Source organism: Cydia fagiglandana, chromosome 3, assembly GCF_963556715.1.
Source record: "Cydia fagiglandana chromosome 3, ilCydFagi1.1, whole genome shotgun sequence".
NCBI lineage: Eukaryota > Metazoa > Arthropoda > Insecta > Lepidoptera > Tortricidae > Cydia > Cydia fagiglandana.
In genome coordinates this window covers 14,330,520-14,352,953 of record NC_085934.1, presented here as the reverse complement: position 1 = coordinate 14,352,953, position 22,434 = coordinate 14,330,520, and the positions used below count along the sequence as shown (strand labels likewise).

Here is a 22,434-nt window from a genome sequence, read left to right as displayed (position 1 = left end):
ATTTTCGTTAAAAATATTCAGTAAAGGTACTAAATATAACATCTTCATCGGAATGGTACATTTAAATAAGCCAAAGTATTTTCGAGGAAACCCAAATCTATGTCGTGCTGATTTATTATTTAGCAGCCGAAAATTTGGTAGAAACAAAATCTGCGTATTTCTTCTCTCTCCTATTTTATAGGCGTCGTTCATCATCTTATTAATCATCTTGAGCCTTCGTCAGTCTTACTGATTCAAGCTATAGTTCGTTTTTTTTAGCATTAGAAAGAACTCCACAGAAGCAAGCGTGCAGTTATTATCAGGCTCTTTAATTGTTAATAATTATTGAATTATCTAATGTAGCATGGTCAATACATATAATTTACTTCAAATTATTACCGCTAAAAGTGCCGGATTTGGAACTACAAGCTTACTTCTGCGAAATTCTTTCTAATGCTAAAAAAAACGGACTATAAGTACTAGATGACACCCTCTATCCACATAGAACTTGATTAATTGTGCCTATTTCTTTTCGAGTAACTAACTAGATTATAAAACCGTTTCATTAATAGAGTCAGACCAAGAAAAGTCTGCAGCGGATTTGATAGTCCACACAGCGCAAGTGTTATTTTCAACGTCAAACTTATGACATATAAATGACACTTGCACTGCGTGGGCTATCAAATCCGCTGTAGACTTTTCTTGGTCAGACTCTAACAAAGTCCAAATGTTTACTTTAAAGATTCATTGATTGTATAAGATGCGGGAAGTTTAAGCATTTGTGTTTTGCATTTGACAGCACGTGTTGTACGGCTTCTTAATTACCATAAAATATGGTGCCGATGCACAGCCATAACTCTTTGGTTTACTAATATAGCGTTATTAGTAAATAAAGCCAGCTGCACATTTATAATATTTATTATTAACTTCACTTCTTTAAACTGTGGGCAGCTTGTGAACAACATTCAATTACGTTCAAAAGGCGGAGTCGGTACCAAATAATTAAGAGTACAATTTTATTAACAACAAACATGTGATGTCTTTAATAGGCAGTAATAAATTGAAGGAGGCATTCCATGTGGCAAGTAGGTACAGTTACAGATTAATATGTTTACATCTTCTTTAAACTAAGCAAGAAAACAAACCTCAGCCAAACTCATTCTTAAATGTACAATCGATAACATTTTGAGAGGGCACTCGCGATCACTCGCTCTACTTAGTTTACTTAGAGCGCAACGCGGATGCCGAACGGTCTGATTATCGAATTGAATTTCAATTATAAAATAAAATTTAGATTTGCCTAGTAGACGCTAAATGCAGGCACGTTATATATTATCAGGCCAACTGATGGAAACCGATGTAAATTGTAAGCTAGTATATCCGCACGTGAGTAACGGTAAACAAGCTGCTTTATAAAGTCTGAACTCGGTAATATGCACTCAGATTAATTACTTGTTCTGTTTGTTTTTGCCGCTAGCGACGTTAAATGTTCGTTTTATAAAAGTTTATGAAATATTAAGTTTTCCCATAAAATTGTATTTTGTATTGTTAATTTGTTACCTCCACCACTTAGAAGTCAATTGCGCCATTTCACGTGTTGTCTTAAAATCACACCGAATCGGCCTACAGAATTTATTTTCCTCTAACTAGAGGAAATGCCAGAAAGCAGGAAACGTGTAGTGATAAAACTGATAAATTAAAACACGACCAAATGTAATATTTGTTCAAAAATCAACAAAAAAGTACGAATTCCACGAGTACCTTGCCACGAAGATCGACTTATAGTAAAGTTTATTTTTTTATGATGACATGGCTTTAGATGTAAAGCCTTAATTGGAAATTATAAACAAGATACATACTAATTAATCTAATTATTGCCTCAAATTAAATATGTATAATATTGACTTCAAATTATCCGACTATCCGTCCACGTGAGAGTTTTCACTCTTCAATTACCAGTGGTACTCTTTTATTTACATTTATTGATGCCATTGCTGGCATTTAAATAAGGTAAACCCCTAAACACTTGGATTAGATTAAGGAACATTTTACGCAAAAAAACAAAATTTTTTCGCCAACGTCAGAAAAATTTTACGTCACGACTGCTGAATAATTCTCATAGGGATTATGATAATCGTGGACCAGATAAAAAGTGGGTTTGGTGTTGACGATAAAAAATATATATAGAAATTGAAATATATTTAAATCCTACAAGTAGGTGCCGGTTCGCGAGGCTCGCCTTTGGAATGGTGGAACTTGAATAGAGGCATTAAAGTACCTATAGTTTTGTTGGGCACCGGCCAAGACCATTGATTTTTCTCCCACCCCAAAAGTTATTACTGACAAACATCTCCTAAGAAAACAAAACGATCTTATGTAAGACATCAACATATTCACACCTATTTCTGGAAAGATTGATATCGGATATTAGAGGGCGGGGGTAAGGGGTTGGTTTTGGGCAATAATAATTTAATTTAATAAATACGTTGCTGAATTTTAACAGACGCTAGTTTATTATGTTTTGTTTCTGTTAAATGATTGTAGTTTATAAACATTAATTGCGGTAAAGTTGACATAGAAGCATGTTTTATCAGTACTTTTAAATACCGGGTGTGGCCTGTAACATGAGCAAATAATTAAAACATAGATATTATTGTGATTGACGTTGCTTGTCATGCCTTAAACATAACAAAATTCGCAATACATTGCTTCTTAGAAGAAACTTTAAAGTGTTTTAAAAATCAAACCATAAGTTATTTTTAAACGTCGCTGAACAAATGTTGGTCAGTATGAGGAGTACAGCCTACAGTTAAATTTTTTGTTCATATTACAGGCCACACCAGGTATATATCAATAATAAAGTAGTCGCCGCAAAACCAATGAAATAATCTTGTACTTCACAGGAACATATTAGATATATGCACAGAGTACAAATTTACAATACCCCGCTTAGAAGTTTCTGAGCAGCGAGAAAATCATTAACCCACTTTCCTTTTATCTTCATATCGCTTTGTCAGGGGTGCTGGCACGGCAATCTGTCGTCGGTAAAGAATCCGTGGAGCAAGAACATGTGTACTTGACAACCAACTCACCGGGTTCAGCAACTACAGGCCCGAGGGGGTCGAAACGAACGCGGTGCTCGACGGCTGCGCGCGCGGCGCACACCAGGTCGGAGAAGAATCGGTGTCTCCGCATAGCCAGTTCGTCCCGCCCCACTGGCGTCGCAGGAGGCTCAGTCGGCCCCTCGGTAGACTCAGGTATACCTTTTTCAAAGACGTCGTCGTCGTCAGAGCTTGGCTCTTGAAAAGACTTGTGGTCCCCACTTCCGGTGCTAACACTCGTTTTAAGTATTCCAGTAGACTTACATCGGCCGCCAGGCCGCATATCAAAATTCGTCTGTGCTAATTTTTGCTCAAGGCGCGCCAATTCCTCTAACGTAGCCGTATCTCGACGGTAATCAACCGAGAACCTTTTGAAATCCATACGGCTTTTCTTGATATCCACCGAATATCTTTTTTTCATTAATTCCCTTTTATACACTTGGGCCAAAATATCATCATTGATGACATCATCAGTGGAATCATCGCCTGGATTTGTGTCAACTTTATCAGATATTTCCATCTCACTTACGTCATTTGTACTCTCAGGAATACATATATCTTTTTCAGGAGCATCTGGGGTAACTTTTTCTTGTACGATTTTATCGTTACAAGGTTTTGGCACAGCCTCATCTTTCGACTCACTAACTTCCTCCCCCAACTTTTGGTTTGCATCGGCAACTTCGAATTCAGACATCGTGTCTATCTTTTCGGGTTTTGATTTACTTTTGGGTATCTTTTTTGGTCGCGCACAGCAACTTTTAAACATAATTAAAATATAAACAGTAACAATTTTTAAAGAACTTATTTTCAACAAACAGAGACGATCTATTAAAATAGTCAAACATAACAATATAGTAATATTTTCTTAATCCGTGTAAATACTTATAAATAATCTAATTAGCCAGTGATTTCAGCTTTTTCCGCACGATGTAAGTAAGTAGTTAATATAGAGGGTGTTGTTTTGTCGGCGGCCGGCCGAGCGCTCGGCGGCGGGCGACTGGCGGACTGACGCAGGGCCGATGCGCCGCGACCGGGCGCATCAGCCACCCGCGCCGTCCCGCGCAACCCGAGGGACCCCAGCCTTCTTACCCATAAACACCGACTGCTTCAATAAAGACGAACCAGCATAAGTCTAACCCCTTTTTACACAAAGCTACTACGAATCTCGGTATCAAGTTACACTAGGAATAAGCCCCTAGTCGAGCCAAAATGGTTTGTGACTTGAGTAGCAGCACTCTACCCCACAAAACCCACACAAAAGTACGTACACCTTACGCACAGGCACACATTTCGAGTGTACATACTCGTAACTTGCAACTACCCAAAAGCTAACAAAATGCAGACGTGACTCCGAATCTACTTAGGTACCTTAGAGCATTTAATAACTGAAGTCGCCTTTATGAGCTTACCCCTCTGCCGAAGACATTGCACAATTGTGCAAACTTTTGTGTGGACTGACATGGCTATTTGAACATTACGTACAAATCATATAGAAATAGCAAGATTTTTGACGTCCTCTCCCCCGCAAAAATCGGCAGACAGCCGGCCTAAGCCAAGGTTACAATCGCTATCGCTTCTTAGGTTACTTTCGCTACAACGAAAACCATTAAGTCTCTCTATCACACTTCCATATTAGTGCGACAGTGACAGTTGCGTTTCGATCGCTACGGAGCGTAAGCGATCGGCATCTTGGCTACGCGGCCTGTTTTGTACAGAAAATGACAGCCATGACGTCTCCAGTTACTAAATGCTCTAAGGTACCTACATATCTCACAAAGATATCACGTGATAAAATATTATGTATGAAATTACAGTCGAAAGATAATATGTAATAACATTGTGTTGCTCTCGTAGCAAAAAGGGGCCGTGATTTTACAAATTTAACATTACGTACTTACCTTGTTTACATAATATGTGGTTTCGCAATAATTCAAAACGAAATAAACAGTATTTATTTGGTTCTTTGGTAAGTATCATAATATTAATAGAGTTGTCTAGTTTTTACTTGGCGATCGCGATGATGATGATGCCAACCAAAACTTTGAACGATATCACTCTCGTATTTTAGTCCCTTAATTCTGTGACTAAACCGAAAATTTAATTAGGCCCAGGAAATAATGATATATTATTCTTTAACCGAAATCCGGAGGCAAAATGGGATTGGAAACTAGAATTTCTCCCACAGGGTGACATTTCATACAGAGGACCGAACGTGTTAAATGCAGGGCAAAAAGAAAATTACATTTTCCCCATCTCCTGCATTGTCGGGAAAGAAAATAGGCTCCCTGGGAAATATTACTGTTACCGCCGCTCTCTCGTTTTCGAGGTATTTTATGAGAATAATAAGTTCAGGTCGTAAGTTGTTCTAATCTATATGAATGATTGGCATCATTATTTATCCACTTGTTTCTTGTCACATTTTCCGTCCTTCTATTTTCATTACAATTTTTATCCACCGTGTATACCTATTAATTCATCATCACTGTTATAATTGAACGCTGTTGTGATAGAGGTCGAAGCACAATTCTGTATAGGTAAGCCAGGAAAACGTATCAAATACCTATAACATGAATAAACGTATCGTATCTACACATGTATAGAAAAGTGCAGTAGCTATTTAGAATGCTGAGGCGTGGCAGTGGATGTAATGGCAAGATGACTATTGACAATATAAAGGGCTGATATTCACAAACCTTTAGCGATCATTGCCTCAAGTAGACCCACTAGACCAGTATTAATGTATAGGTACATCACACATGGCCTAATGAAATTATCAGAAATTCAGCACCAAGATCTCTATGGTCACGAAATAAATTCTAGTGTCCGACCGAAACATGTTTTTTTGCCGAAACCGAAACCGAAACCGAATGTTCGGCTTTGGCTCTAGTTTCGGCCGAAACCGAAACCGAAACCGAAACTTTTGTAGACTTGTTAGAATCGTTGAAAAAATGTCATAAAACCGCTTTTACACACATATTATGGGGCTGTCAACACCTAAAGTCCTTGAAATGTATGTTACTTAAGCAGTTTTTTAAGAAAATTACAAGAGTTAGACCAAGATAATTCTGCAACGATTTTGATAACACACGCAATGCAAGTGTTATTTTAAACGTCAAAACTTCTATGAAATAAGACGTATAAATAACATTTGCACTAGTTGCACTGCGTATGCTATCAAAATCATTGCAGAATTTTCTTGGTGTAACTCTATTCATTCACCAGTCAAGCTAACATGTAGATACAGGGTCAACGAAAAACGCGAGCGCAGCGAGCGCGAAATTTAAGTTAATAATATCGCAATAGGCCAAGAAATAAGAAGTTATAGAGGGAAATGCTAGGAACACAATTTTTGACTCCGTAACTTTGTTTGGACTAGTTAGGAGGTGAACATATCAAAAGTCCCCGGCCGTAGCCCCGGTGCTGGGGGGGAGAGGGGGGAAAGAAGGTCTCATTTTTCGGTTTTTCACTAATATCTTGGAAACTATGCGTCTTAGCGACATGACTACTGAGACAAACCAAAAGCTGATAAAAATTGTTACAAGTTTTATTCAGTCAAGTTTTTCGATATCTTGAATAGTTTTTGAGATATCCGCTCTTGAAAGTTAATTTAGTGCTTTAAATTTTATCTTGATATCTACATTAGTGAAGCTGCTAGGCCGTGTTTGGTATCATTTTCGTATAAATCGGGGATGCTGAATTCATTTTTGGTATCACATTGACACCATTTCTAAGAAAAAACATATAAACTTTAAACAAATAACTTTTTTTTTAAATTCCTCTTCACGCTTAAACCGCTCAACCGATTTAATTGTAATTTGGTATACAGATATTTCGAGTCCCAAGACAGGACATAAGATACTTTTTATCTCAATAATCATCCTTTAAAGTTGTGAAATGGAGTATGGGGGGAATTCAACTTCATCGACGAAACTGAATTCCTGAGGTTCATAATGCTTAAGGTAAGGTTTGAAGTTATGTTAGGTATCATTTTCATCTAAATCACAGATGTATACCATCCTAAATTTCACCTAAACCGGTTCAGCGGTTACTGACTCCCCATACAAACTTCCACCCCACTTTTCACATCCTCAAAAGATGCTTTTGGTTATAAAAACCATCCTATGTCCTGTGTCGAGACTGAAACTATTTCTGTACCAAATTTCAACGAAATTGGTTCAGCGGTTTAAGCGTGAAGAGGGATTTTAAAAAATATATTTTTTTTTAATTTTGTTTTTACTTCGGAATAGTGTCAATGTGATACCATAAATGAATTCAGCACCCCCGATTTATACGAAAATGATGCCAAACATGGCCTAACAGCATCACTGATGTAGATATCAAGATAACATTAAAATCCCTAAATAAACTTTCAAGAGCGTCTATCTCAAAAACTATTCAAGATATCGAAAAACTTGACTGGATAAAACTTGTAACTAATTTTATGAGCTTTCGGTTTGTCTTAGTAGTCATGTCGCTAAGATGCAAAGTTTCCAAGATATCAATGAAAAACCGAAAAATTCGACCTTCTTACCCCCCTCTACCCCGCAGCACCGGGGCTACAGCCGGGGACTTTTGATATGTTTACCTCCTAACTAGTCTAAACAAAGTTACGGAGTCAAAAATTGTGTTCCTAGCATTTCCCTCTACAACGTTTTTTGAGCATTCATTTCCTGACCTACAAGGCTAGGTACCGATCTTCACCTGGGCCTAAAAGTCCGAAGTGCCCCAGTGAGGCGAACTTTCATGCGAAGTCAAAGCCGTGCTTCAGGCTTCAAAATAAGTAGTTGAGCACAGACTCCAACCAATGTCCATTGTATTAAAAAGCGAGACCGCAGGCTGAGCATGGCGCAGCGATGCCAAAGGCTAAGCTGAAGTAGAGGACATGTGGAACACAAACCAATGGTAAATTGAGGTAAAAAGTGTGGCTAAGGTTGAGCATTCGTATGAAAAACTGTACTGGGGGCACTTTTAAGGGTTTTTTCTTCGTTTTAATCAATAGTCAGCTGTTCAGCCTCGCAAAATATTAACTATTGAGAAAATCAACTTTGCAGCACTAGTTGAGCGTAACCTTTAGCCTCGCTTAAAATTTGTCATTAGAGGTAGATAGGAAAATGACTGAATAAGTGATTGAATAAGAGCGAAAAAGACATCGTTCGACTCGGGCCGAGCGAATACTCGGCCAACGGCTACGTGCGACAGTGCTATCTCATTCACTCCGATACAATTAGACAGTGTGCGCGTTATAGGTATTGACAGCCTCTTAAGACTGAGTCGACCGTCCAGTGGCGCCCTCACTAGTGGAATTGTGTTTTATAATAAACCAATTAAATTATGTACCTATACCACCTATACATGAATCAGTATATGTACCTAGATATTAATATTGTTGTCCTACTTATTCCCCAACTTTTGGTCTTTGTCCGAAGTACCATTTCGTAAGTTTCGGCCCGGCCGAAAGGTTCGGCCGTATTTTGGCCGAAACCGAAACTACGGCCGAAACATGATTTTTTGGCCGAAACTGGCCGAAACCGAAACCGAAACCGAACCTTCGGTCGGACACTAATAAATTCAGATATTGCCTGCATTTTCCATGTAAAAAAAACAGGTGCAATAGACAATATCTGGATTTATTCCATAACCGTAGAGACCCCAGTGCTGAAAATCTGATAATTTCACCCCATGTGCGGGTCTAAGCCTAGGGGCTCGATTCGGATTTTGAAATAGATATCTATTAGATATTTTTTAGACATCACCAAGATACGATAACGATATGTTTAAGATCTAACCTGTCAAATTTGACATTTGCGCGATTCTGGAGATACTCTTGAACGATTTCCACAGGATATGAATATGACTTAGAGATCCAATTCACATCTAATAGATATCTTACTCTATCTAACGTAAAAGTGACATTATGGTTGCCCGAATTGCGCTGCAAAAGAGAACTAGTTGATATCTAAACTATAACGTATCTAGTACGTGTCGTCTCTTGTGAATATCTTGAAGTTCGAATACGGCAGATAGAAAACGTAAAAGTGATTGGTATAAAAACTTGGTATGATATAGTCAGGTACGTTAACGTTCAGTAATTTTGATCATCTTAAATGAACAGAAAAGTGAATTTCTGTTTTTACTATTTCCGCTAACATTTGTTAATTGTAAGCAAGTAAAAAATTAATTAAAAATGTCAAAAGTAGTTTTACAAATCATATATTTTATAAATAATTTAGTGTAGTAAACGAAGCAAGTTGTTGTATGGAGACCCATGCATTAATTTCTCAGTCGATGAAATTTTGCTTGGTTATTGTATAGTATGAGCCGAAACTAACATATAAATATCCAAAAAAAAAAACCAATCCTAAGTTAGGTATTTATACGTAAAAATACAAATCTGTTTATATATTGAACCGAGTAATTCCTCCGTCCAAAATTATTTTACCAAATAAGTTATTTGTATCAGTATGTGATACTAGAAAAAAATCTAAAACTTTTGTCAAACATGAGAAATTTTTTTTTACGATAATTCCTTTTTTGGCGCTCACTTTCATCGGAAAATTGCTCTGCAATTTTTTCCTTCTTATATGATCTTAGAATATAATTTGGCGTAGTGGGTAAGAAAATCCAAAAAAAAATGCATACTCAAGTTTATGTATTTTAGAACTATAAAAAACTGAGAGTGGAAAATTTCTCAGCCTGATTTCTTTTTAAATATATACTAAGTAGTCACGTATATACTTAAATCCAAAATATCCAAAAGAACTGTCATCCCTTGTACACCCCGCTCCCTATACACTGCTCCCGATATGTTTAGTTTTGAATACGCTCGTTATTTTTTTGGATGTTTTTATAGTTGAATGGAAAGAAAACTGTGAACTTAATTCAATAAATAAAATGGATAGAGAAATTTTCCACAGCGAGTAAAAAGGCAATTTCTGAAAAAAAGTATAGTTACATGGTAAATTTTTTAGATTTTCAATTTGTATGTATAAATCGGCAATAAAATGGCATTCCAGTGAAAAAATTAGACTGAGCAATTTTCCGGTCCAAGTCACGCCAAAAAATTATATTTTGTTAATATTGGTATTTCTGCGGGGATTTTTTTTTTGATATTTCATATATTGTTGCAATACGTTACATGAACATGTCCGGAGAAGAAAGTTTAAACGGAGCAATTTTCCGTAAAAAGATATTAACGATTTAAGGCTTTAGGTATTTACTTAAATACTATTATTATTATTCTTTGGAAATTTATACAATACTTTTTATTTATTGATACTTTATCATACTGTAAAGCTTTTTCTGGCTGAGGAAGGCTAATTGCTGTCATTCGTTGCTGTGTAGAGATATTTTTTTTTTTAAGTTTTCTGTATTGTTCCGTTCCCTTTTGTTTAAAAATATACACATGCGAAGTAGAACATCGATCAGTTCGATCACCAAAAACGGTTATCATTGCCTTGGAGATTAATCCCAAGAACAGGAATGGTCCCGGACCAAAGCACTAAACGCAATCGCTCCGGAATTGAGCCCCTGGGCGCAAGTTGGCAGCGTGTGTATTACATCCTTAGTAATCCTCTACAATTGCTTTTAATCACTCCTCGTGGCGCCTACAAACTTGAGAACAGAAACAAAAATAATGATTCGCATCAATTCATTCGAAAGTCAGGTGAATATAAATATCAACAGTAGTTTTACAAATATAATTATGATGATTGTAACGGTGCGTGTAACGAAGCGTTACACTATCGACCTTCATACTATTTCTGGCACCATACAAATTCTAAATTCCTTTTTGAAATTCAAATCCTATTCCAAATTCCATTCAATGATTTTTATTTTCAGTTCGATCACATACTTTGATCGATAAACATCATTTTATCTAACGGACTGTACTTCCCAAGTTTCTAAACACGACCGTTTAAGTGTGATTTTTATTAGTAAACGTAATAATTCATAAGTGCGTGCAGTTCAGTATAGTGCTCGTTTTGTGGCCCTGCACACCTTCCAGATATATACCTACATCATCACCAAGGCACATATTGTAAGTTATTTGATTTCTAACCTTCTGAATTACGAAAGTATTTTTATACATACCTATCTGTTAACACGTAACCTGTATTGTTACAGGTGCCTTTTTATTTAAATATTAAATACCCCTCATCGCTCTGGATCCTGACTTTCATTCCCATCATCCCCGTGAGGCTCCTCTACCTGCCCCCTCACTCCATATCATTAGTATCATTACAGTTACCTATTATTTTATGTTGAATAGAACTAAGAAGTGCAAAGGCAAAATTTGAGGTTAGTTTCATTTTGTTATAGCCTGTACGATTTCTAAGATCAAGTTCGCCAAGAAATTGGACAGGTGGAATAGCACCCTAAGCGCCAGTTGCACCCTCCCACTATCCCGGAGTTGTCAAATTGTACTGGTAACTATGGTAACTCCGGGTTTAACCGGTTAATCCCGGCTTAGTGATATGGTGCAAGTGGCACTTAGGCACAACACTAAACGCAATCGCTCTAGTTGAGCATTCGGCGTCTGCGGATAATGAAGCGCCGCTGGGCGCAAATGAAAACATTACCTACATACATACTCACTATTCCTCGCCAATTGATTGTGATCACTCTACGTGTCGCCTATACTTAGACTTGCGAACAGAAATAAAAATAATTCACATAATTTCATCCAAACGCCATATGCTTTATACACCGTGTTTTTTTCGATTTCCGTTAATTTCAAGAGTGCATTCCTGAGCTTAAATCAAGTAAGTTTCTCAAAGACACCGATATTCTAATTAACTCCATTTCGGAGATAATCAATTTTTTTTTTCCTATAAGGCCTCTACAAGCGTGTACACTTGTCTTAGAGCCGGTTTCATAGACCTAGTATTACATGAGCTATACGCGTGCCTCCGTGAGGGACAAAACATACGCAAAGCGACAAAATTAAAAACACGTTTTAACATTCCTGACAACATACCAAAAACCATCTACGTAATTCGGTCGGGTTATTTGTTGCCATGTTTACCATAAACCATACTAAATTTTTGGTGGGGAACAAACAAAAAGACTATAAAGATATTAAACATTTATATGAGAAGGGCTCTACAAAGCGACAAAATTTTACGATAGTTATTTATACATTTTTTTTCGTTTTCAATAAAGCAGGAAGTTTGAGAAAATTTTGTTAATTAACAATTGCCTAACTCTCGCCTAACTTGTTGAAATAATAATTTTAAGATAAATTTCTACAAGAAGTACATTTGTTGCTGTGTTTTTAATACACCGTATTTTTTTTAAATTTTTCAATGAATATTTAATACCTTTAAAATTATATTTTAATGTTACGTTACCGCTTTTTCACGTCGCGCGCGTTTCCCGAAAATGGAGCGTGGAGGGCTGTGTTCAGCGGTGAATTAAAAGTATAAATAATGGAGATACAGGTCTGCAAGTATGGAATGTTTTATTGGAAATATCTTTCTCTTTACTAATATGAATTTTCGTTTCTTAAATATGAATACTTTTTGAGATATTGGGGAAATAAAAAATACAGTGGATTTCATTTATTACGACCTTGGTTGTAGCGACCATTCGGCTATAGTGACGTAAAATCCAAGTCCAATGAATTTAAAGCATATTTTAGTACAAGATTCATGTGGATATAGCAACTTCGGGTGTAGCGCCGAATTCGGGTTTAGCGACGGTTTTTAATGAATCATTTGTAACAAGTTCTTAGAAATCCCATGCAGATATTGCGACCGGAGTCGGTCGTCAAAGGACAATAGAGCTTTACTTTCTTATCTTTTGTTTACATCGACAGATGGTTAGCAAATGTGGTGACCTTTTGTTTATCGGTAGATATTAACTATTTAGATTCACTCGTTCGAAACGTACAGACAGCAACACTCCTAACTGTACATCGGTGGACCTTATTACAAAAGGCATAAGGTCCACGGATGCACAGTTAACAGTATGAACGATGGTACTAACGTTTCGGATTTAAATCAATACAATATGTCTTTATCTTTTTACCTTTGCCTATAACGACTTCCGGATATAACGACGAAATTTCGGTGGTCCCTTCATCGTCGTTATATCCGAAATCCACTGTATTTACTTTTTTCTCCCTTTTTTTGCTTATAAGTTTTGATATTTTTTGTGTGCTAATACACGCTTCGAATACATTTTTCTAGACATCATGACGAATCTAATGAGGTACCACACGTATTTTTAGGAGCTTTATCTTTATTTTTCACCGTTTTCAGGATCTCGAACAGACTAGATATCAACTTCTTCCCGCCGTGTACGGTATTATTCGTAGATCTTTGCTATTTTCGAAATTGTTAATCATTATTTGTTGAATTTCGAATGTAGAAATTGCGGAGCACAAAGCTCCGTCTCGCGTTTCGCTGCAAGTTTGTAGACAACATAAATCGTTAAGTTCCAACTTTCCAGGGCTTGGCTAGAAGTTTTAACTACAAGATGTTATTGTATAAATCATTATCTTATGCTTAGTCCTATTAAAAACAGACAGAATCTCTAAAAATACAGTCAAATGAGATGAGACACAGACATAGATACGGTCCGATGCACACGTGTTTCGACCAACGCATGGCAGCGTTACTTGCAAAAACTTAAATACCTACCAAATATAATAATATAAAGACTGGAAGGCAGAGATCGCGCTTCACCAAAACTGACAAGAATCATTATTGTCAGTTTCATTTCATTATGAAATGAACTAAATAAAATAAATTGATTGGTAGAGAATGCCTTAAGGCATTAAGTCCGCCATTTGTACCTATTTTTATTGTGCAATAAAGTTTAAATAAATATAATTGCAGACAATACAATCTACCGTGACCTCTACCTCGAGAAGATAAGATACCAAAGACAAACAACACCCATGAAGAAAAAGTGACACAAACAAACCAATGAAGGGTCAGGGCTATAACCGCGAAAATCGAAGTTCGCAAATTGCGGGGATCTTTCTCTTTTACTCCAATGACGGCGTAATTAGAGTGACAGAGAAAAATCCCCGCAATTTGTGAATTTCGGTTTTCGCGGTAGCCCCTCAGGTACGATAAGTCAAGCCCTCTCCCTATTCTGTCATGACTATTATTAATTTAAAAACATTTAGAGTAAAATATACTTGGTTAAAAAGCTAATGAATGGAGGAACTCTTTTCTGTCATTTTTAAGTGAAGTGTCATATTTTTATGGGCAGGTAATGTTTTAAAGTGTTACAAAATTTGGAAAAACCGGGCAAGTGCGAGTCGGACTCGCGCACGAAGGGTTCCGTACCATAATACAAAAAAAAAAAAACAAAAATAAACAAAAATAAAAACGGTCACCCATCCAAGTACTGACCACGCCCGACGTTGCTTAACTTTGGTCAAAAATCACGTTTGTTGTGTGGGAGCCCCATTTAAATCTTTATTTTATTCTGTTTTTAGTATTTGTTGTTATAGCGGCAACAGAAATACATCATCTGTGAAAATTTCAACTGTCTAGCTATCGCGGTTCGTGAGATACAGCTTGGTGACAGACGGACGGACGGACAGACGGACAGCGAAGTCTTAGTAATAGGGTCCCGTTTTACCTTTTGGGTACGGAACCCTAAAAATTCAAGAAACTTGTGACTTTAAATAATTTTATTTGTAATATTTAGAAAGTTATGCTCATATATCTCAAATAAATCATTACTCTGGGCATAGAGAATAGAGTGTATAGAGACGGCTTGTCAAAGTAAATTATGCTGTCTGCCACACTGTAAATTTACTGCCATTATTTGACAGAACATAAAACTGTTAGAATGCCATTTGACTTTGATCCTTATTCCTGCACTGATATGTGTTAACTAATTAAATATTAATATTAACGCCATCTACTCGACTGTAGGCCAAAGGTACGGTGCAATCTTTCCGAGTGATGGCACCATGTCCTTCAGCCTACTCTTGAGTAGACAATATCGTTAATATTAATATTTAACAAGTTAACACATATCAGTGAAAGAATAATAATTAAAATCAAATGGCGTTCTAACAGTTTTATGTTCTGTCAAATGATAGCAGTAAATTTACAGTCGCTACATACATAATTTACTTTGACAATCGTATCTCTATAGATTGCACTGTTATTGTTTTGTCTGTGGTAGCAAAAAGAATAGATAGTATAGAGGGGTCCTGTCAAAGTAAATTTTGTAGTCACGGTACATTTACTGCCATCTATCGACACACGATTAAAACTTAAAATAAAATTGAAAATGTATAAATGAATTAAAATATGTTTACGGATATATGATTATTAATTTTTATTGTCCCATGTTCTTTCACTGATACGTGTTAAAATTGTTAAATATCAAACGGTGTCGCCAACGCCATCTAAACGACAATAGGCCAAAGGTATATGGCGCCATCTATTCGACAGTGACTTTTGCTTGACATCCGAGGCACGTTTTTTTCTTAGACTTTATTTATCTTATACGGAGTTATATATATCTCTGGTGGTAGATAGACCTACTCAAGGAAATATTAAAATACTTGAAGTTATGTTTATACTTCAGACATACTGTCACATACCTTTAATGTTAAATTGTAAACATTTTGTTGATATATTTATGAGTAATTCACTGCATAAAAATAAAATCCAAATTCATTCAACTAAATAGCACAAAAATATAGCATAACAAAGAATAAACCGATATGGTTAACTATAAACAATTTTATAGTAATCAATTATAAATATATTTGGCATTAAGTAATATTGAATACCTAATAATTCCCATAACTAGCTGCACAAAGACAGGAAATTGTCGACAGAAAAGTAAAATTGTAGTTTTATTTATGTTAATACGAAGTTCATTGTACTACAGTGTTAGCGCTCGGGCTAACATTTCAATAAGCTTTAGACGTAAAAATTTTGAAGTTACCGAGTGAAACACTATTAGGCAATACAATATAAACAAAACGAATTTTAATTTAAAAAAGACTACAAATGGTTAACACTGGTTGTGGTTTGAGTACTAGAATATAGAACAAATCGGTAAATGCACAGTAGAGTTACACGTAACGGTAAGTAAACGCAACGAAAATTTGGGTAAAATAAGTAAACTATATGATTTAGAAAACACTTACGCGTCACCGGTCTCTGCTATCAGCTTATATGAGGTGAAAACCACTAAATTCGCGTAAGTATATAAAACGATAAAAAATCAGTCTTGAGGTTAGTTGTCAGATACCGTTTCGTTTGCCGTTCGGCGTTCCGTTCCGATACGTTTCGCAGCGCAGACGCTTGTTGACGCTGCCCATGATTCAACTTTTAAAAGCCATTATTTGTGGAAAAAAAAACAGTAATATTTTTTTATTTCCTAGTAGATATTTTCTCGCTTATTGAGATGTAACTTGTCATAAATACTATTAATAAAAAGAGGGTTCTACAAATTCTTTCATTCTGTAGCACAAAAGGAAAAACGGAACTGATTACAACATTCAACACATCGCTTTTTTTAAAAGTTGTTATACAAAGAAATTAGAGCGAGTAGAAGTTTTGCATGTAAAACTTTACTCACTCTTCTTTGTACTTATTACAATTTCTAGCAGGCGTCGCTCACTCCGCGATTTCGTCGCTTTGCTACAGGTAGCTAAAAGTACATCCGTTCGACCCCAATTTTGGGGTTTGCCATAAGCCGCGCGTGGCGCTGTCGCCACCTAGCGGCCATATCTCTGCTGATCGTGACAGACGCGTTTATTTATTTATTTATTTAATCTTTATTGCACAAAAGAAAAATCTTATAGTACAAAAGGCGGACTTAATGCCATAAGGCATTTTCTACCAGTCAACCTTAAGGCTAAGCAGAGAGATTGTGAGCGGTGCTATAATTACAACAGCAAAAACGAACAATAAATTACGTATAACATATTAATTACCTATACAAATATACTGTACACATATACTATAATATACATATACATATATATATATATATATATATATATATATATATATATATATATATATATATATATATATATATATATATATATATATAAATATATAAATAAATAACGACGAAACATATTATGAAACTAATCGAACGAGCGAGCGAAGCGAAGCGAAGTTCTTACATTCGACTTGGATCACGCGGCTGGCTAGCGGCACGTCCCGGCATTTCGATGTTTTTAAGCTGAACTGTCAGAAGATAGTTTGATACTCAAGAACCTAAGTAAATTTATTCTAATTTCAATAAAATTGGGTAAACGTGTAGTTGAGGGCATTATATTTTAGTCATTAATTTTTGAGCAGGCTCGAACAAGAGGTTATTGAGCTAGAAGACCTTAAAATGCTAAAAAGCCATTTGTGAGGGGTCTTGCTATTCTGGTCATTTTAATTGCAAGAAAGTATGGTCGAGTTTGGTATCAAATGAAAGTGCTCGGTTTGTTACACATTTATAACATTGTTTTTTTTTATTTAAGATTTTTTTCAAAAATGATGACAATTTTGAAATCCAAGATGGCGGCCATGCATTATGTCATAAAAGTCGTCATGGATGTCGTTTTATAGGTTTTTGGGGGCGCAGATTTCGAAAATGATGACCATTTTGGATTCCAAAATAGCGGCCATGCACTATGTCATAATAGTCGTCATGGGTGTCGTTTTATAGGTTTTAGGGGGCGCAGATTTCGAAAATGATGACCATTTTTGATTCCAAAATGGCGGCCATGCACTATGTCATAAAAGTCATCATGGGTGTCGTTTTATAGGTTTTAGGGGGCGTAGATTTCGAAAATGATGACCATTTTGGATTCCAAAATAGCGGCCATGCACTATGTCATAATAGTCGTTATGGATGTCCTTTTATAGGTTTCGGGGGGCGCAGATTTCGAAAATGATGACCATTTTGGATTCTAAAATGGCGGCCATGCACTATGTCATAAAAGTCGTCATGGGTGTCGTTTTATAGGTTTTAGGGGGCGCAGATTTCGAAAATGATGACCATTTTGGATTCTAAAATGGCGGCCATGCACTATGTCATAAAAGTCGTCATGGGTGTCGTTTTATAGGTTTTAGGGGGCGCAGATTTCGAAAATGATGACCATTTTGGATTCCAAAATGGCGGCCATGCACTATGTCATAAGTCGTCATGGGTGTCGTTTTATAGGTTTTAGGGGGCGCAGATTTCGAAAATGATGACCATTTTGGATTCCAAAATGGCGGCCATGCACTATGCCATAAAAGTCGTCATGGGTGTCGATTTATAGGTTTTAGGGGGTGCAGATTTCGAAAATCATGACCATTTTGGAATCCAAAATGGCGGCCATGCACTATGTCATAAAAGTCGCCATGGGTGTCGTTTTATAGGTTTTAGGGGGTGCAGATTTCGAAAATGATGACCATTTTGGATTCCAAAATAGCGGCCATGCACTATATATGTCATAAAAGTCGTCATGGGTGTCGTTTTATTGGTCATGGTCATCATTTTCGAAATCTGCACTCCTGTATTACAAACAAGGTACCTAGTAAGTCAACAACATCTATATCTATTATCGAAATGTACTTTTGATAGTAGTAGTACCATAGACCTAGGATTCGCTTAGATTCCTCAAATGGAATTGTAGGTACTTAGTAATTCGGTGTTGTTAGATTACAAAGTAATCTGGGAATCGGTAATCAGATTACAAAGTAATTTCGAGTAATAGTGGAATCAGGAATCAATTACGAAATGCCCATCTGCACTGCATTCAATTGATATTTTTGGCGAACCGCGAGTTCACAGTTCGGGGCGAACTACTAGTAATACACTAAGATTTTTTCATTCTGCTAGCAAAGAAAGCACGTACGGATTTTTTGAAAGCGAACTTATTAGGCGCATTTTTTATGTTAAAAGGAAGTCCGTTCCAAAGACGCGCCACCTGCACAGTGAACGAATTCGACATGAACCCGGTTCGGTGAGGAGGGATGGACAGAGACATATTGCCAGAAGAGCGAAGTTGGCGGACGCGAGAAACGCCGTAGTATTGAAAGAAGGATTTGAGGTATTCCGGAGAGAGTGGATCATTAAGCACAGAAAAAAGAGTGGAAAGCAAGCGAATGTTGCGACGTTGTCGGATGGGAAGCCAGCCAAGCTGAGAGCGAAAAGAAGAAACGTGATCATATTTGCGGAGGCAGAAAATGAAGCGAATGCAGTTATTAAGCAGGCGATCCAATTTATCAAGAAGCTCTTCGTTTAAGTCCGGATAACAGACATCACCATAGTCAATAATGGGTAGTAAAAGGGCGTTAACTAATGCAACTTTAGTTTTGACCGGTAAGAAGTGTTTCAGTCTGTTCAGATAATGAAGGGAGCCCATGACCTTACGACTGATTTCAGTAACCTGTGCTCTCCAACTCAAGGTGTTATCGAAAAGAACGCCCAGCAAGTCTTTAACGCTCTGACTAAATGTTATTGGGGAGCCGTTAAAGCTTACAGGTGCAAGTGCATCCAAGTCTAGTTTTTCAAGTTGCTTGGAACTACCTATAACAATAGCCTGGCACTTTGACGGATTTACAAACAGGCCGAACCTCTCAGACCACTTCTGGATATGAAAAAGGTCCAGGTTAAGTTTATCAATGCAAGTTGGGAGGTCAGTCACGGAGCACTGGTCGTAGAGTTGCAAGTCGTCAGCATACAGATGGTAGGAACAGCGAAGGTTAGGTGTAATAAAATTAATAAAGGTGGAAAAAAGAAGTGGGGATAAAATACCTCCTTGGGGCACGCCAGTCGCCAGATCAGACCAGTCAGACAAAGACCGGTCAACTCGGACTGCCTGCTGGCGCCCCCGCAAGTAGGCAGCCAACCAGTGAAGGGCTATATCAGAGACTCTCATATGTTTGAGCAAGGCAAGGAGAATGTCATGGTCAACGGTATTAAATGCGTTAGAGAAGTTTTGTTAGAGAGTGAGTCTTCTGTACTTAGTACTATTATTTATTCTGTGTTTCTAGTAACGAAAACTAGTATAGTCAGCAACACAGTAGGGATGAAACATATCTGCTATGTTTGTTATGCTGTGCTGTGTACCAGAAATAAATAATCTTTAAAGTTACTTATTATTTATACTTATACTTTCCTCGGTATTTCTTTCATTAATTTACGGTATTGCGCTATGAGTTGATTAGATGAGGTAGTTAATTAAAACACAAACATAATAAAATCATACTATTATATATTTAACAAAACTAAATAGATATCTCTATTACAACATTTATAGCTTACAATTATTCATAAAAATGTGTGCATTGATCACTTACATTATAATGCTTTGTTTGAAGGCACAGAAATTATGTTCTTGATATAGGCCAGTGCATTATTTTATTGCCGTGGTACATACAAATAAGAAGAGACAAGTAATTAATAAAGACATTAAAGGCTGTTAATCTGTATATACAAAGTTGTGTTCAAATATTTTTATAACGGTAACTCACGTGATATTTAAATTTTTGTCCTAGTTAAAACTTGGGTTCCTCAGACCGGCTAGCATGAGTTGCGTTCTCGCGCGCGTTGCGACTTCAAGTATGGAAGTCGCAACGAACCGTTGCAAAAACCGGAGCCCGTCAGTTGTGATGATCTATGTAGCGTCTCACAGAAACCTCAGTCACATGTATATTTTGTACGTATTTTTAACGTTTGTAACGCCATCTATAAACGTTATGAGAGCCACGTCATTGTGACACTGTTTGTCATCATCACTTCATCATGCATTAGGTCAGCGGTCGGCAACCTTTTAGCAGCCAAGGGCCACATAGTAGTTAACGGAGGTGACGCGGGCCGTACTTTGTTAATATTTATGACTTTATGAGACATTGTCGTTTGTCACTATTACATACAAAATAGCCAAGGCGGCACTCGGGCCGCAAATGACAGTTTCACGAGCCGCATGCGGCCCGCGGGCCGCAGGTTGCCGACCGCTGCATTAGGTAATGAAGATGGCAACTGTATATTGATACCACCTGGAGCCCGTTTCTCAAAAGCTGGTAGCTCGTATAGTTGTTTTTTTAGCATTAGAAAAAGACTATGTGATCTTGACGTCTTTTAATTGAACGCTTTTTAATAGGTAATCAATAACTATTACTTAGGAAAGCAAAATAATGTAAATAATAGTTAATGATTCATAATTGTTATGGCTCCTCTACACGATGGGCCAGCGCCGGCCACTCCAAGGGACGCATTTATGCGTTAGAGGGAGCAAGTGATATTGCTATCTCATGCTACCGCATGGCTGCGTCCCTTGGAGTGGCCGGCGCTGGCCACATTGTAGAGGAGCCATTACATATTTGCCGTGAATTATTTTTCAAGTGCTTTTTTTTAATAAAAAGTCACGTCAAGATTGTTTACCTTTTTTCTAATGCCAAAAAAACGAACGAAAGAAAGGGACTTTCACTTGTATTACAAGTTACAAGCTTTTGAGAAACGGGCCCATGTCCTTGTTATTTACTTATCTGACAGTATTCATACATCTGATAGTGTTCATACATTGGAAATACCGATTAACTATTTTACGCATTTGTTCCATTCCTTTATAGTTTAAGTGACATCATAAGAAACTAGATATAATTTTGAATTGTAGCATGTGGTGTCACCACTACTTATACGTTAATTACTATAGGGTTGTATTCCACGTGGCCAATTTCGTTGTCCAATGTGCATTGCGTCTTAATCTCTCATTAAGCAAGATGTGAGATGCAAATACACATTGGACAGATGGAATACCACCCATAGGTACAGTCACCTGCGATAATATGTTATCTGGAATTTTTTGTATCATAGTAAAAGTAATTAATGTTATCTTATTAGATTCATAACAATAATTATTAATTTGGGGCCTGACAATTTGAATTTTGTTGTAAATTATCTAAATTTACTTTTTAGTCTAAATTACAGCAGAAAATTAAATTAATTTCGTTGTAAATGGAAAAAATACGTATAAGTACTCACATTGATTGACTATTAAATTTACATTAAGTGTTCAATAAAATGTCAATTAATTGTAAACAGAGCAAACAAATTATTCGTTTAATTAAAAAAAAATGAAACAAGCTTTGCACTATATACTTATCACAAAGGTATGGCAAGTGGTATATCACTCAGTGGTTGCCAAATATCGGTTTTATTAGACGGTGTGTTTGAAATACAATTTTTTATTATGTGGTATAAATCAACAATTTAAATTATTTGTCCATTTAGAAGTACATAAAGATGTATGCATCATGGTCCTAGATATCTCACATGAATTCATGTTTAGGGTGACATTTTGAGTCCATGTATATTTAGCATCCTACTTACTAAATTCCATCAATAATGTAAAATATATGTAAGTAGAGGT

The 22,434-nt window shown here is 36.7% G+C and overlaps 1 protein-coding gene across 1 annotated transcript in view; it reads right to left on the bottom strand.

The window, feature by feature from the left end:
• LOC134680180 (adenylyl cyclase-associated protein 1) overlaps positions 1–4,073 on the bottom strand; it is a 55,171-nt gene extending 51,098 nt beyond the window's left edge. The window contains exon 1 of the mRNA XM_063539257.1: positions 3,072–4,073. Within this exon, the coding sequence (XP_063395327.1) occupies positions 3,072–3,846 (775 nt within the window). The 5' untranslated portion in view covers positions 3,847–4,073. The remainder of the gene's footprint in view (positions 1–3,071) is intronic.
• Positions 4,074–22,434: the final 18,361 nt, after the last annotated feature.